The sequence below is a fragment of the Capsicum annuum genome, chromosome 5 (assembly GCF_002878395.1).
Source record: "Capsicum annuum cultivar UCD-10X-F1 chromosome 5, UCD10Xv1.1, whole genome shotgun sequence".
Lineage (NCBI taxonomy): Eukaryota > Viridiplantae > Streptophyta > Magnoliopsida > Solanales > Solanaceae > Capsicum > Capsicum annuum.
In genome coordinates this window covers 122,145,327-122,162,163 of record NC_061115.1, presented here as the reverse complement: position 1 = coordinate 122,162,163, position 16,837 = coordinate 122,145,327, and the positions used below count along the sequence as shown (strand labels likewise).

Sequence of the window (16,837 nt, the reverse complement as noted above, 5' to 3'; positions counted from 1 at the left end):
GGGCCAAAAAGCGACGCAAAAAAAGCGACGAATTGTGTCGCTTTAAAACGCGACGAACTGTGTCACTTTAAAAACTGACGAGAAAAGCGACACTATACGTTAATTTTTTAATTTAATTTTAATTTATATTTACTTTTTATTAAAATCGACGGCCAACGTCGTAATATGCGTCGCTTTTTTTGCGAATTATTTCGGTAACTAATTAACAAATAATTTATAATTTTTTTTAAATAAAAGCGACGGCCAACATCGTAATTTATTTTAAAAATAATAATAAATATTTTAAAAAGCGACATAGTCCATCGATTTATAAATTTGATTTTTGTTTTTACTTATTTTCATTAAAAATGACGCACAACGTCGCAATAATTTTTGTTTTTTAAAATATTAATTCTAAAAAAGCGACGCTATCCGTCACAATTTATAATTATTTTTTTTTTTTATTTTTTATAAAAAACAATGGACAGCGTTACTTTTGTTAAAATTAAATAAAAAATTTTTAAAAGCAACATCGGTTGTCGATATTTGATATTTTTAATTTAATAATAAATAAATAATTTTTATATTTTAAAAAATTAAATTAAATACATAAATTTTTTAAAAATGACGGCCAACGTCGAAATTGGCCGTAGAAATTAAGTCAAGTTTTTAGTCCACCCATGTTAAAGGCAACAAACCCATTTTCTCTCTCTCTTCCTTCAGCGCTTCTCTCTCTCTCTTTCTCTCTCTATTTCTCCGATCACTTGTTCAATTGAATAAACAGTAGGACAACTTGAGTTTTCACTTCAACAGATTCAGATTATTGAGGTTCGCGCACTCACTATTTTTTTGGGGAATAGTGAAAATATATGAATGTTTAACATCCCAAACTTGTGAGATCTGTTTACAGTTATGAAATTTTTCATATTTTTTATGTAATTTATTGATTGTGTAATTTATCGTATGCAGCAGTAAAATTTATCAAACACAGAGGGAGTAGTTGAGTTTTGTACTCACGAGATGGCGAATATTAAATTTGTTTTGTGTAATTTGTTGATTGTGTTTTCTAGATGCAATACTGGGGACTAAAAATTTGTCAATGTGCTTCTATTAGGACTAAAAGTTTGATCAGTTAGAAAAAGACAATCTGTTAATTAGACAGGAGAGTCTGATTTAGCAGGCCTTATATTCTAATCTTAAAGAACAAATTTAGATTGGTTTTAATTTGGAGAAGATGCTGCAGAGAAGAGTAGGGAGTATAGGCGCTTAGCTGAAAACATTGCTTGTGTTGATGAAGTGCAGAGTAGTAGTAGAGTAAGGAAAGGAGAAACAAGTGCGTAGCAAAACTAGTTTCTTAAATATTACATGTATCTAGGTTCATTACACTGTCTAGGTTAACTAGGAAAGTTACTTATTTTGTGTAGCATAAGATCTTATGTAGGGAAACTTCTTATATGTTTTATTTTTTAAAGGTTATGACTTGTTTCTCTAATTTCCCGATGTATTATACTGCGGGGTATGTTGCTTGGAAGTTAAGTGTCTTCTTAATATGTTTGAGAGTGAAAGACCAAGATAAGTTTTTATCTTGGTAATCATGCTGCCTACATATGTTGTTAGATCAAGTAGTATGTTAGTTTCAAGTCTAGACATTTAGGTAAGTGAGCAAACATGTTATAAAGATCTTGAAGCTAAAAGTAAATGACCTGACAATCTGTGGGGACTTAAATTTTTCTTTTATATTCCTTAGTTCCAGATGGCATCTGCAACTATCCAATGCATCGTATTGTGCTAAAGTGTCTACTGCAACTGTGGCTTTAATGTAAACCTAAATGTTGACAGAATAGGAAGCAAAAAAGTTTACATGACTTGGGACCCAAACTGAATTTGAATAGATAGTTGGATACCATCTAAACATGTAGAGTAGAAAATTTCAGCGTGAAAGAACAAACTAAGAGGAAGCAATATTTTCATGTAAGAAGAGATAAACAAGACAAAGTGTGACTTAGTTAAATAGGAAAAAAAGCTTATGCCTTATTGAGTTAAATTGCATTTGTCTATTTTGTCAGCCTTACAAGTGTTAGATTCCATTTTGATCTTGATGTTATCTTTAGAAACTGAAAGAGAGATGTTGTAGTTGAATAGGAAAATCCAAAAAGGTTATAGTGGGTGAAGAAAAGGAGAGTCAACAGGCTTCATGTATTAGATGTAAAAGCAAACACACTAATGAAGTTTTGGATGCAACATTTAAGTGAAAATTACAGCAAAAAGGGAGAACTAATGCTTTTATATTGCAAAGAGGGATTTAGTGAGGAATAATGACAGCCAGCTTTTGTACCTTGTACTTTCTATATTTTACATTTTGTTCTCATATAATGTAAGACCCCGCAAAGTTTTCTCGTGGTCCGAGCCTTAGAGCATGTCAAGTAAAGTGTAATTCTAGACCTAAAAGATTGAGAAGAGATTTCCCAAGTGATTGGTATTTAAACCATATAGAATTTTCTTAAATTTAACTTTTTTTTCATGTAGAGAATTGAATTAGCTTTCCAACGATACCAATTTTGTCCAAATCCAGCATCGGGGTGAGAAGTTATGGCCGTTTAACTGAGAGTTGTCGGAACCGCCCAGGTGCTACAGATGATCCTACAGACTGTTGAGTCTACGATGGACCATAGGTCGGACCATCACGACCAAGGAAGAAACTCCCTTTCCTAGCCCAAGTGCGACGGCCAGGACGACAGACCGTCAAGGCTGCGACGGACTATCGCAACTAAGATAGTGTGGTCTCATCCTGTCCAACGTGCGACAGATGTTCTGACCGACCATCAAGACTATAATAGACCATCACTACAACCACCACATTGAAGTAGTGTGTCTTTTTTTGACCGGCATACGACGGACGATCCGATGGACCGTCAGGCTAGCGACGGACCATCACTCCGACCGTCGCAGCTCCCATTCAATATTTTTAACTCATTTTTAAAAGGTATTTTCAATCTTTTCCACTCTTTTATCAACCCTATATATAGTCTAAATGAAGAAAATGGCTTCATTCATCATCCAAAATACAAGAGAGCTAGGGTTTCTCCCTCAAGATCAAATCTAAAACCCTTCTCTAAGAAATCCAAGAACTCACCATAGATTCTACAAATTGATTTGAGATTTGAGTTCCCCAATTTCAAGGGTTGCAAGAACCCTCTCTCAAGAGTAAGAAGAAGAGTTTAAAGTAAACTTGTTCATCCAGTTTCATAATCTAAGGTATGTGGGGTTTTGAACATAGGTAATCCTTTCACCTTTGTGCCCAAAGGCTTATTTAAACTATAATTTTCTGGAACTCATGAGATTTTACATGAAATTGTATTGGGGTTTTTCACCCATTGCTTTTGGTTGCAAGCTTTTGATGTTTCCCTTGAATTGAGAGTCTAATGGCATGATTTTTACATGTTTTCTTGAGAAATTGCAGCTGAGTCTATACCCCATGATTTTAATCCTTAAGAAGTTAATAGTTGAAATGTTTGAGATATTGAAGTATATGAGTATGTTAAGATTATGAGCTAAATTGCTGAAATTCCAGATTTCTATATGATTTATGAATCCATATGCTATCTAATATGTATTTTGATGAGTTTTAACTTGAGGTTGAATTATGGGTCATTAAGACCTACTTGAGACTTTCAATCTTATGAATTTTGTGCTATAAACTCCCCTGATTTAAGTATTCTGAGATTATTGAGAAATGTTTTGACATAATGGTCATAGAGCTTTGAAATCCACTTCACTACATGAGATTATAGATTTGATTGTTGGGTTCTTAGGATCCATGAGATTATTTTGAAAGTGGATTTTCATGAGATGAGTGAGATAAACTAAAGGGGGTAGTATTTAGCACCGAGTTGGGTAAGTTACTATGGTTTCTTACCCCAGAACTACGTGCCACCGTAGGTTTGAGATTTTGGGCCTAAGGCCGAGATGATTGGGCCCGAGGCCGAGATAAGTGATCACTGAGTTGAGGTTATGCTCCTTGGCAAGAGTATGATGCGTCTCCCCAATGTGAGGTTTCTTCCTTAGGAGGATAAGACGTTGAACTCCATGTAGCTCGCATGGTTTATGTAGGTTAAGAGAACCTCCATAAACTAAAGTATTCTCCATTAAGATAGAATATTTTCCCTAAAGCTTTGAGATGAGATATTTTCTAAAGTGAACGAATTGCTTTTGAGTATTTTTCAAAGAAGGAAGTAGTTTTCTCTACTAATACGAGTTGATCACCGGTTTTTAAACTAAAGTTATATGATTTTGAGTTCCAAGTGTTTGAGTTCAAAAGAGTTGTAATTCTTGAGCAATAAAGAAGTTTTACTCTCCATGAGACATATGCATAAGTTGAAAGTACTGTTTAAAGCTTCCTTCATCCTATGAGTAATGAGAAAAAAGAGGAGAGCACAGATTTTAAAGCTAAAGTATAATGACTCACAAGATTTGTGTTACATGCTTTATTCTACATGATTTATGAGCTTTATGAGCTTTACATTTTGACGTATTCAAGCCATGTGAGTCATTCCTATTTGCATGCATAATTTGATTAAAGAGTATTGATATTGTTTTATGTAAATGCATACACCCCCACATACTAAGTACATTTCCAAGTGCTGATCCACATATACGTCTATGTGCTATATTGTCTTATAATGTAGGTTCAGGTGCTCATTCCTAGCCTTGTTAGTGATTTTCGAGTACCTTTATATATATCTCCACAGTGGTGAGTTCTCATGGTTCGAGGACCTATCTTCAGATATTTTAGTATTCGAGTGTTTATGTTATTACTTTTAGTTCAGTTTGAGTCAGTTGGGGACCTGTCCCAATGGCTCTCGATTTCATAGAGTAGTAGAGGCTTTGTCAGACTAGTTATCAGATTGTGGTTGTGTTGTGATTTCCATTTTTGTGGTCGTTTGGATCGAGCATTACCTTTATATTTCCTTTCATTTGATATGATAGTGCTAGTGTTTTATGTATTCCTTCTTGAATGAGTTATTATGAGAAGTGATAGGCTCAAAGGGTTAGCTTGGGGCTACTTGTAGCCCTAAGCACCGTGTAACGTCCTAGGAGGTGATTTTGGGTTGTTACATATACATTGCACAGATACATGTATTATCATACGTCCGTAGTTTCAGTGTTTTTCTTTCACCTCTTTAGCATACTTTGGGATACTAATAGCAGTACTTGGTTCCCTTTATTTCTAAGCTTGGAAGTCCCCTTTATTTCTTTATTTGAAAGGAATTTTAAAATCTTAAATTAGCTTATTTCATTTAAAAATCCCATTTTTAGTTGAATCCCAAATGTTATTCTTCAAAGAATGACCTTATTTAATGTTATGTCGACATAAAGCCTGGTTGAAGAATGGAAATAATTTGATGTTGTGATTGCGTTAGACGATTGCTTGTCTCTTTGTCTTCAAATTAGGCCAAACAAAGGTAAGTTTGTTTCTCTCTATTTATTTATAGTGAAGTCTTTATATGTAATGTAATGGTGGGATTATTTGCTATAGAAAGCTTCTAAAGCGATAGGTTTTGTGATGATTATATGGTGTAAGAGGGACATGTGAAGTGAAGTTATGGTTTGAAAAATATTAAGTGTAGTTACTTGAAATTGTGAACTTGTGACTTGAAAATGGTTAGTTAAATGGGTACTTGACATTGTGAACTCGTGACTTGAAAATGGTTAAATGTAGCAGCTTGAAATTGTGAACTTGTGACTTGAAAATGGTTAAGTGTAGCTACTTGAAATATGAAGTTAATGACTTGAAAAAGATAAGTGTAGTTACTTGAAATTGTAATCTTGTGACTTGAAAATGGTTAAATGTAGCTATTTGAAATTGTGAACTTGTGACTTGAAAATGGTTAAGTGTAGCTACTTGAAATGTGAAGTTAATGACTTGAAAATGCTAAGTGTAGCTACTTGAAATATGAAGTTAACGACTTGAAAATGCTTAAGTGTAGTTACTTGAAATTGTGAACTTGTGACTTGAAAATGGTTAAGTGTAGCTATTTGAAATTGTGAACTTGTGACTTGAAAATGCTTAAGGGTAGCTACTTGAAATGTGAAGTTAATGACTTGAAAATGCTCAAGTGTAGTTACTTGAAATTGTGACCTTGTGACTTGTAAATGCTTAAGTGTAGCTACTTGAAATGTGAAGTTAATGGCTTGAAAATGCTCAAGTGTAGTTACTTGAAATTGTGACCTTGTGACTTGAAAATGGTTAAGTGTAGCTACTTGAAATATGGAGTTAATGACTTGAAAATGAGTAAGTGTAGTTACTTCAAATTATGACCTTGTGACTCGAAAATAGTTAAGAGTAGTTTCTGGAAATTGTGAACTTGTGACTTGAAAATGCTTAAGTGTAGCTACTTGAAATATGAAGTTAAGTGTATTCACTTGAAATGTGATTTAATGACTTCATTTTTATATGTTTTAATGTAAATTTGCATATTATTAAATATCTATATTTTTGTAGATGGATCATCATTTGTGGATGTATGATATGGATTATGAAAATGTTGGTGGTTTAAAATCCCAATATCTTGATGGCATTAGAGGTTTTATCGATCATGCGATGTCACACATCTATTTCAAAAAAATGGAGTGGTTAGGTGTCCTTGTAGTTCATGCAGGTGCTTGAAGTTTTTTCAACTAGATTTAGTTATGACTTATCTCTATCATAATGGATTTAAGCCAAGATACTTTGTGTGGGTCGATCATGGAGAAAGAGATGGATTGAATGGTATATTTTATAATTCGTTGCCTGTGGATGAATATAACATACTTGTACATGGTTGACATACTAGGATTCAACATGCTAAGAGTTCAATATAGGGTGCAACACGATAGGGTACAACATGAGGATAGGGTTCATGAAATGGTTAATGATGCTTTTGTTATTGGGGATGGGATGGAATCCGAATAGAATTTAGAAGAAGATCCTAATGATAAAGCAAGAGGTTTCTATCAACAAATAGAAGAGGCTAGTCGCCCACTATGTAAAGGGAGTCTGCATTCTGCTTTATTTGTTGCAGTTAGATTACTAAGTATCAAATCTGATTGGAATGTTGTTCAAGCTACCATGGACTCTATGGTTGGTCTTTTGGGTGAACTAGTAAATCCAGAGTTGAACATACCTCAGAATTTTTATCAAGCAAAGAAATTGTTTTCTAAGTTAGGATCGTCATATAATATTGTTGTATAAATGGTTGTATGTTGTTCTATAAGAATGATGCTGAATTAGAAAATTGTAAGTTTTGTGGACATGCTCGTTATAAGCGGACTCCCAGTGGAAAGATGGTTTCTATTAAGGCGATTCACTATTTACCTCTTATACCTAGGCTAAAGAGGTTGTATGCTTCGATGAGTATTGTATGGAAAGAGGTTGTATGCTTCGATATTGTGTGGTTGGATGACTGCTGGAAAGTTAGCTTACCCATATTGAATGGAAAATAGCAAAGCATTCACTTTAAAGTATGGTTAAAAAAATTCTTGGTTTGATTGTCACCGCCAGTTCTTACCAATGGACCACGAGTTTAGAAGGATGAAAAATGCGTTAGAAAGAATAAGATTTAAAATGATCTGCCACCTTCATTATTGTCAGGACATCAGATTTGGGATAGAGTTTATAATTTTCCTAAAGTTACAGATGGTCCACCTTCTAGACTTCCTGGATATAGTGTTGGACATAATTGGACCAAACAAAGCATATTTTGGGAGTTGCCGTATTGGGGGGGCACATTGAAAAAAATTATTTTGATAATTTATTTAACACAGTCATGGATGTTAAAGGCAAGACAAAAGATAATTCAAAAGCTAGAATGGATATAAAGGAGTATTGCAAGAGAAAGGAATTGTGGTTGAAGGAAAAAAAATGGTAAATTATTTAAGCCCAAGGCTAGTTTTTCATTCACATTAGATGAGAAACGAGAAATATGTGAGTGGGTTAAGAATTTGAGGATGCCCGAGGGGTATGCTTCAAATTTAAGAAAACGAGCGGATATGAAAGAAGGGAGGTTGATTGGTATGAAAAGCCATGATTGTCATGTTTTTATGGAAACCTTGATTCCTATCGCATTTAGCCACTTCTCGAGAGGATATGGAAACCAATCATGGAGATAAGTTTGTTCTTCAAAGATTTATGTTCGGGAAAGTTGTTGGAGAGTAGCTTGGACAGAATGGAGCAGAATATTCCTGTCATCACTACTAAGTTAGAGAAGATCTTTCCATGTGGCTTTTTTTATGTGATGAAGCATCTTTCAATTCACCTCGTAGAAGAGGTACGTCTTGGAGGCCCAGTTCAAATGAGGTGGATGTATCCAGGAGAGAGGTAAATTTTTTTAAATTAATGCTATCATTTTCTTAAAAAAATCTTTTATCTACCTACGATAAAATTATGCAGGAAAATTGGGGAGTGCAAACAGTCTATTAAGCAAAGGGGAAAGATAAAAGGTTCGATTTGTGAATCTTATCTTGCAAAAGAAATTGTTTATTTTTGTTCGTACTACTTTGGGGATGAAGTGCCATGTAAGAGAAATAGGTCCAATCGTAATGATGAAGGTGACGGTGATCCTATGTTTCCACCTATATCGATTTTTAACAATTCGGGTATAGGATCTAAAAGTCATTGTACGTGAGCCCTCACTAGTATGGAAAGAAAATCTATTATGACACATGTTTTGCTCAATTGTCTAGAGATTCAACCATATCTTAAGTAAGTATTAATGATGTTATCGAATTATATTAATTCGTTAAGGACACTTCACTAATAAAAATATCTTAATGATGTACACTTGATAGTTTATTCATTGGGAATTAGGGTAATGACATCATATATACGAGGTTTTCCGATTAGCTAAAAGAATATGCAAGTATGAAACATCATATGTGCATTTACTAAAATTATATATAGGTCATTTAATAAAATTTATATTTTGATTTAACGATATGTAGGTTTTGGATGAACATAGTACCATCGAACATTTTCCATTAGTGAGAGATATTATATTTGGTCCTGCAACTCAAATTTGGAAAATGAATAAATATTGTGTGAACGATTTCAAGTTTCAAACCAAGAAAGTTTCTAAGTATAAGAAAACTAATAGCAGCGGCATGTGTGTTGCAGGTGATGTCGACGATAATGGTCAAATTGTTGAATATTTTGGTGTCATACAAGATATATTAGAACTCAGGTACCCTGGTTGGCCAAAAAAGAAGATAATTCTATTTCGGTGCAAGTGGTTTGATCCATCACATAGAGGTACCAGGGTGAATCAACAACATAATATAATTGAAGTTAAGCACACGAGGCAATATAATCACTATGATCCCTTTATTATTGCACAAAATACTAGGCAGGTATATTATGCTACATATCTATTACGCAGAGATAAAGCCAATTGGTGGGTGGTTATAAAGACTAAGCCTGTGGGGAGAATTGAGATTAATAATGTGTTAGATGTGGCAAACCAGAACGAAGTCGCAATTGTTGATCAAATAGTGGATGATGAGTTGGAAAACAATCTAGAACATCCTCAACGCATATTAGAAGAAGTTTCTGATGATGATATCATTGACATTTCAAATACTGCGGAAGAAATAGATGAGGAAAATTAATCATTCTGGGAGGATGAATGGGACCATGATAATTAAACAACGGATGAGAAAGAATGGGGAAATGATGGAAATGAAACAAACGATGAGGAAAATTAAGAGAACATAGATTAGCTTGTTAATTTTTTTTATTACCACTACTAATTTGTTAATACTTATGATTTTTTTTGTATTCTAATGATGTAACTAAGAACGGGGTTCTTGCTAATTTGGTTGTTGTTTAAGTTTATATTTTTAATTGTTGTGTTTTGATAATAATTATTCATGTTATCAATTTGTGAGTTGTTTCTTGGCTCTTACAGATTATGTGTTCAGTTAAATTAGTTCATCTATCTCTTTCAGATGAGTGTGATTTACAAAGGGTCCCAGTAGATTATGTGTTCATCTCTGTGCATATATATTTACTTGAGTTTACTGGTAGAATTTTTTTTAATTAGCATGAGATCTGGAAAGTAATTCTCTTGTGAAACTGATAACCACACCGATTTGCCCATCTGAGACATAAAACTGTCAATTTATTGGTGGTCTTATATTGTTCTACGAGCACTTTCTCATGGATTTCATCTCATCGGGATAGAAATCTCTTAGGAGAAAGATGCCTCGGATAAATTTACGTCTCTAGTTAGGGGTAGGCATTGTAGAAATATAAATATATTTTCTTGCTGCTTGTCAGAAGGACGAAATAAAGAAGGGGTCTTTTACTTAGAGTTCCTTGTTAAATTTATTTCTCTTGCTGACTGTGGAGAACAGTAATTGATGATCATTATCGAGTAATACAACCATCATTAGTGGTATCTTAAGATGTAACATTGCTTGTATAGAAAACTTTACTTGGGGCGCTTGCAGAGGCGGGGTATTGTGGAAAACATGTTTTCCTGATATATATAAGATGCTAACTCTGCTACCTTTTATGTTCAACATGCTTAGAGAGAGACAAGAAACTGGGACATAACTCATTTCGGAGTAACCTGTGTCCTGTGGTAAAATGTTTCTGATGTTGACTTGAAGCATGGAACATTTACTAGACCAACTATGGAATAGATTACTAATTTTCTCTGTCACAATATGAATAAATATGAAGTAGTTCACTTACTGCATATGCATTTTCGTTGAGTTGAGACATGATATGTACATCCGAGTCTCTTTTTCTTTCTTATCGTTAGTTTCTAGAAGCCTTTGACGTTTTTGGTCTCTAACCATGTGACATAATGGTATGCAATATAGTCTTTCCAGTTTGATGTCATAACATATCCCTTTTGATTTTGAAGTAGTTCTCTATGCATATATATTTACTTGAAGAGTCCATCGCCAGCATTTTCATGAGTTAACTTCTATTTTTAGTTACTAGCATTTTTACTTATTGAGAAAAGAACAAAATTCTTGAAGTGAATTATTAATTTGTTGCAATGTCGTGGAAAGTATTATCGGAGCAGTTGTTATATCCGCTGGATTTTATTTAGTGTTGTGGGGAAAGGCTAAAGACATCAAGTCCATGGTTGAAGTTGAGGACATTGTTTGTGTAATTGACTCATCAAACCAAAGAAACCCTCTATTGCACAAGTAAATTACAACAACAAAAATATCAAGTTAAGTATTGTTGGTCTGAGGTGAGAGCCTTTAATTTCTTGAGCCTCTGTACTCTTTCACGAGTATTAATTGCATGCTTAACTTTAGATGGACAAAAAAAATGCTAAGTGGTTGTGGCATCTGATAAAGGAGACACAAGTTAGCCGGGGTAGACAAGTAACTAAAACAAAAACACATTCAATATTTAAACTTGATAATGTCAATCTTAACATATATTTTTTACTAAACTTCAACTTGACAGTTTTAGAACTGAATATTTGTTTAATAGTTCCTTTATTTTCACGTATATATCTATGCCTCATGTTAAAAAAGCTAGATTGAATTCAATTGAACTATATATGTTGCATATGATTATATAACATTCGTTTGATTAATCACTATGTTCTGTACCAGCAGTCATAACATATATGTTCTGTACCAGCAATCAGGTACTATTTTCAAAAAAAAACTGGATGTTGTCTGCTACTTTAAAAAATCTGAAATTATTGTTTTTGCAGTAATCTTATAAGCAGTAGGTAGTTTAATATAATCTTACATTCAGATGGCATTCGTTCATAGCGGTGATCATCCTGGTCCTGACAAGAATTCGAAGTTAACTACTAAAAAGAAATCTAGGACGCCAATAAATCCTAATGATATTCCTGGTCAACTTTCTTCACAACCACAGATGCACACCACTTCATCAGGGAGGTCTTATGTCCCATTTAACACTGGTAATCCTGTAGATTATCATGGTCCCAAAAAGCAGCGACAGGTGTGCACTTCTTATGCTCCACATACTTTTAGGTCTCCTATAGATATAGGGACTTTGAGAATATCGTCTGGTACTCCATCTCCTCATGATTCATCCCCCCACCTCTCAGGATTGAGGCTGAGAGACAGCTATGACTTTGATGCGCAAACATCAACCCCCCCCCCCCCCCCCCCCCCCCACCCCCCAATTTAGTGAACCTTTGGTACTCTCGAGAGTAGCATCTGCATCTGGATCGGCACCTTCACTTCCACCTGTAGCAGATGATACTGATGGACATTTAATTGTTCTAGTTCTTGGAGATAAGGACAGGCTTGGTAGAGTCTTCATCGAGCCTGATGGATCTACATAAGTTTATTTTTTAATTCATAAATTTATTTTTTCATTAATAAAATATTCATTCTTACATATTTATTTTGTTCTTTACAGGTGGCATCCCTCATCAAAAAAAGTTAATAAGGCAGTGAGGGAGAGCGTTAGGAGGCTTTTTTCACAACCTTGGCATAGTTGGTCGGAGATTCCAGAAGACCATAGACAAGCAATGTTTGAAGAGTTCAAGGAATACTAGATTTAATAATTATTTAGTTAACTTTAATAATAATAGATATTTGTATATTTATACCATATAACGTTACTCAATTTATTTTCAAACAATGTGTACTTAGTTGGAAAAACACAATAGAGCTATATCCACTATTTTTTAGAGGAATGCTGGTGTAAGGATATGCAACTGGCTTGAATGTGTTAGGCGTACAGGTAATGTTGCACAATGGCTTCTCAAATAGGTATATGATGTTTTGTGTATTTATTGGAATTCTCCTGAATATAAGGCACTCAATGAGCAAAATAAGAAAGCGAGAGCCAGTTTAAAAGGTGACTCATTACATACCGGAGGTGCAAAGAGTGTTAGCGTCATAGTTCAAGAATTGGTAAGTAGCAACCTTAGGTTTTAATTTATGTGTTCATATAAAGTTCATTAAATATTACTTGATTACGCTAATTTACCTTGTGTTTGCAGAAAAAGAAATTGGGTCGCGAACCGACTCAACTTGAGGTTTTCAGATGAGCACATTTTGTGAAAAAGACGAATGAGTCAGACCCGGATGTGTGGATTGAGTCCAGGGCTGAAAATGCGAATGTAAGACTTATATTTATATTTTACTATGTTATACTTATATCTCTCCCTTCTAATTTCTTATATTATATTGCGTCTAAATTCAAAAGTATAAGATTTAGGTTTGGTTTGGTTGAAAAAAATAGTGATGTTGTCTCATATATAGTCTAGTAACTATGTCTAGCCAAAACTATAACTGGTATTGGAAGATGCATACTTGGGATTGCTGTATGCAGACATAAATAAGTGAGTTAGATTTTGACATGTTGTCCGTTGGTTGTATATTTGATACTAGTGTTCCAAGGAATCTATGCTAATGTACTGCTATTTCTCATAGAGTATCTTATACTTATGGTAGATAGTTTTATTTTACTTGACCGTATCTCTGGCTAATATATTGATAGCAATGAAGCATTTGGATTAGAAAACAACTTAAGTGAAATAAAAAACAGGTGAAATCAAAAATAGGTTTGTTTGCGCTCTACCCTCTCCATGCCCTACTTTGTGGAATTATACCTCAGACGATGAGTCAGACATAGTATAGTTCAAATTTTAGCCCCACCTTAATAGAGAAATCAAAAAAGTCCTAAAAAAGATGAAGACAGTATGTAACTAGCCATGATATTGAGGTGATGCATTCCAATGCCTTGTTTTGAATTATGCTTTGAAATGAAGGTGATGACATCAGTTCAGTCTTGCAAAAATTACATCTTTACATGTTGAAACAATATAAATTGAATCTTTTTTCGGTCGTGAACATTGCAGTGTAAATTGAGTGTCGGGTGATGTTATGCGGACTTTGAAAATTATGTTAGGTGTGCCAATAAAGACTTTAGTTTGTAAGTGATTCATGGATGTACATATGTATTGCATAAAGAGAAGGTATTTTGGATTATATAAATCTCTGCTACTCATATAACTTTCTGATTGCTAGTGTGTTAACAGGATTATTTTATCAATAGGTAGTACTGTTGCTCATACCTTCTGTATAGTCAGTATATGATTATGAAAATCACTTAGAATGTTTATAGATATTGAAATCGACAACAAGTTGAGTAGTGATCACCATTATCATACGTTGTTTACTTAAGAAATTTTGCTATTGAAATTTACGTTATATTCTACCTTACTTAGTAATATTAAAATTTACTAATGTGTCTTTTTTAATATGTAGAATGAATATATACGCTACTTTTTTGAGTTTGGTTCAACCCAGCCTACACAGGAGGAATTAAATAATATTTGGACCAAAAAAGTGGTGGGAGGAAAAAAGAAGGGGAAAACCTATGGGTTTGGTTCTCGAAATAATTTACGACGTCTTCGTTCTGGATGAGATGGTATTGGTTTCTCGCGCCAGGCTGAGTCGATTGATGGTGTTCAGTTTGCTGCTATGTCGCAGCAGATTATAGATCTTTCACGTGCCTTCGCACAGTCCGTTGCTCAAAATGAAGTCAGGACCAAGACCATCGAGGAACTCAAGAAACAAATGGTTAGCATGAGTCATCGTCGTTACCGTTCCCCATCTCCCGATTCAAGTAGCAAAGAAGAAACAGAAAGTGATGAGTTTGTTGACACTGCTCCTTAGTGTTAGTTCGATTTGGCTTTTAGACTTTTTTTAGATATTAATTATTGAACTTAACTTTTAACTTTTGAATTAAAAAGTTTAAAGACTTAAGTGTTTTGGATGGTTTTGAATTTACTTCTTAAGTGTTTTTGAATATTGGATAAGTATTTTGGATGTTGTTTGAAGCGTTGATGATTTAATTTACTTAAATGTTTTGATGATGTAGTTCATTGTATGATTCGTAATGTGTGTTTGTAATACCCTGGGAAATTTTTCGTTTAAATTTTATGCGTAAACATGTTGGGTTGTATCTTCTAGAATGAATTATAAATTTTTCGTGCAGAATGTCTTAGATTATGACCCACTATTACGTAGAGTATCGAATAAGATTTTCAATGATATGTGGATCATTCAAAATGGACACCCGAGCAACGAGTTATGAACATTTCGATCGAACCGTGAATAGTAGTGAACAGTAAAACGTGCAGGAAAAAGTACTGAGGCCTGGCGTATTTTTACTCCAAATTTAAATGATCATAACTCCTTCTTTACAAAGTCATGATTTTTATTTAATTTTTTTATGAACTTGAAGCATGAACCCATATCTTATGATGATTATTATGAAATATTGATGTTTATGATTTTGAAAGATGAATTTACATGTGTGGAGTTATAAAGCATGAATCTTGAACGATATTTATCATGATTTTGATATTTGGGTCGTGAATCCCCATTGGAAATTGTGTTTTTTTGAGAAAATGTGTGTTATAAGCACATTGATGTTGAATATTTGAGATATTTTGAATGATTTGACCTTTTGATCTTAATAGAGTTGTTTTGAACTCGAGTGTGAAAGAAATCCACAACGTGATTGATTTTGATAGATGAGAAGCATGATGGCTCCCAATGTATATTATATATTACTGAAATTGTTTTGTAGTGGATTGTCTTTGAAATGATCTGAGCTAAGTCCGGGAGAAATCTTTAGCATCGAGTGGGAGGTATAAAGCGACCTTACTTCCCTAGAACTACGTGCCAACGTAGGAGTAAGCCTGAGGCTGATTTATAGAGTGATCACTAGTTTGTGTGGATTTGATATCGATAGTCCTACTCCGATGGCAAGGATAGGACGGCTCTCCCCAAAGTGGGTTGTACGTTGGACTCCATGTAGCTCACATGGTGTATGTCGGTTATAGGATCTCCCAGTGTGTGTGTGTTTCTTTGTGTCTATGGTGAATGGTGAAGTGATTTGAAAGTGGAATTGTGAAAGTTATTCTTTCAAAAGATTTAAATGATATTTACATTGTGAGAATTGATATTTTTGATGAACTGAAAGTGATTGACAAATTATATGATGATTCACATGTGTTATTGTACTTATTTCATCCTCTCATGATTATGATGATTTTCTTCAAGCTATGTGAGTCTTTCATACATCCTGCATATTTCTTATAAATATTTATGATGATGATGTTTATACAGCTGCATACACCCCCATATACTCGGTTCCTTTCCATGGTATTGACCCACATCTTCGGATGTGGGCTACATTTTCTCGAAATATAGGTTCAGGTGCTCAGTTCTAAATTCGACAGTGATTCTTCGGGCACGCTGCTCTACATCCTCTGTTGTGGTGAGTCCTCATGTTCCGAGGACGTGATGTCTGATGTTGGTTTCATGGAATCGTTTATATTTGATAACTGAGTATGAGTCAGTTGGGGCAAGTTTCAATGGATCGCTGGTTTTATTGATTTTCTTAGAGGCTTGTCAGACTATTATAGATGTTGGGAGTTGACTAATAAGTTGTATTTTGTTATCTTTCTGAAATTCTTTTATTCTTGGATGATGATTACTCTGTTGATATTTGAGGGTTATTTATGGAAACCCCGTTGATTTGTGTTGAACTGAATGAAAATGGCTCAAAGGGTTAGCTTGGGGCTACTCGTAGCCTCAAGCACCGTGTGACGCTCCGGGACCCATTTTTTGGGGCGTTACAAACTTGGTATCAGAGACTAAGGTTTTAAGGTGTCCTAGGGAGTCTGACAAGCCGCATTAAGTAGAGTCTTGATCATCGGTGTGTAGTATGCCACATCTATGAGCAAGAGGCTACAAGACATTTTAGGAAAAAGTGTGATTCTTTCTTTCAGAAGTCTATCATGCTTAAAGTGTCTCTCTCTGCTATTGATTCGTGCTCTTCTCTTTC

General features: G+C 34.3%; 1 protein-coding gene across 15 annotated transcripts; it reads left to right on the top strand.

Annotated features, from left to right (window-relative positions):
- Positions 1-628: 628 nt before the first annotated feature.
- On the top strand, positions 629-14,869 carry LOC107870789. 15 transcript variants are annotated; one of them, XR_007055856.1, is made up of 6 exons: positions 650-807; positions 6,482-8,335; positions 9,131-9,265; positions 12,386-12,885; positions 12,975-13,094; positions 14,245-14,869. XR_007055856.1 is itself a non-coding variant. In XM_047413148.1 (5 exons), the coding sequence occupies exons 2-5, from the start codon at positions 8,118-8,120 to the stop codon at positions 12,421-12,423; spliced, it is 441 nt and encodes a 146-aa protein (XP_047269104.1). In that variant the 5' UTR covers positions 650-807; positions 6,482-8,117; the 3' UTR covers positions 12,424-12,885. The 15 variants fall into 15 exon arrangements, 2 of the variants coding, with proteins under 2 accessions (XP_047269104.1, XP_016572921.1); XR_001674420.2 differs by lacking the exon at positions 9,131-9,265 and adding an exon at positions 8,408-8,457; XR_007055855.1 differs by having other exon boundaries at positions 6,482-8,457.
- Positions 14,870-16,837: the final 1,968 nt, after the last annotated feature.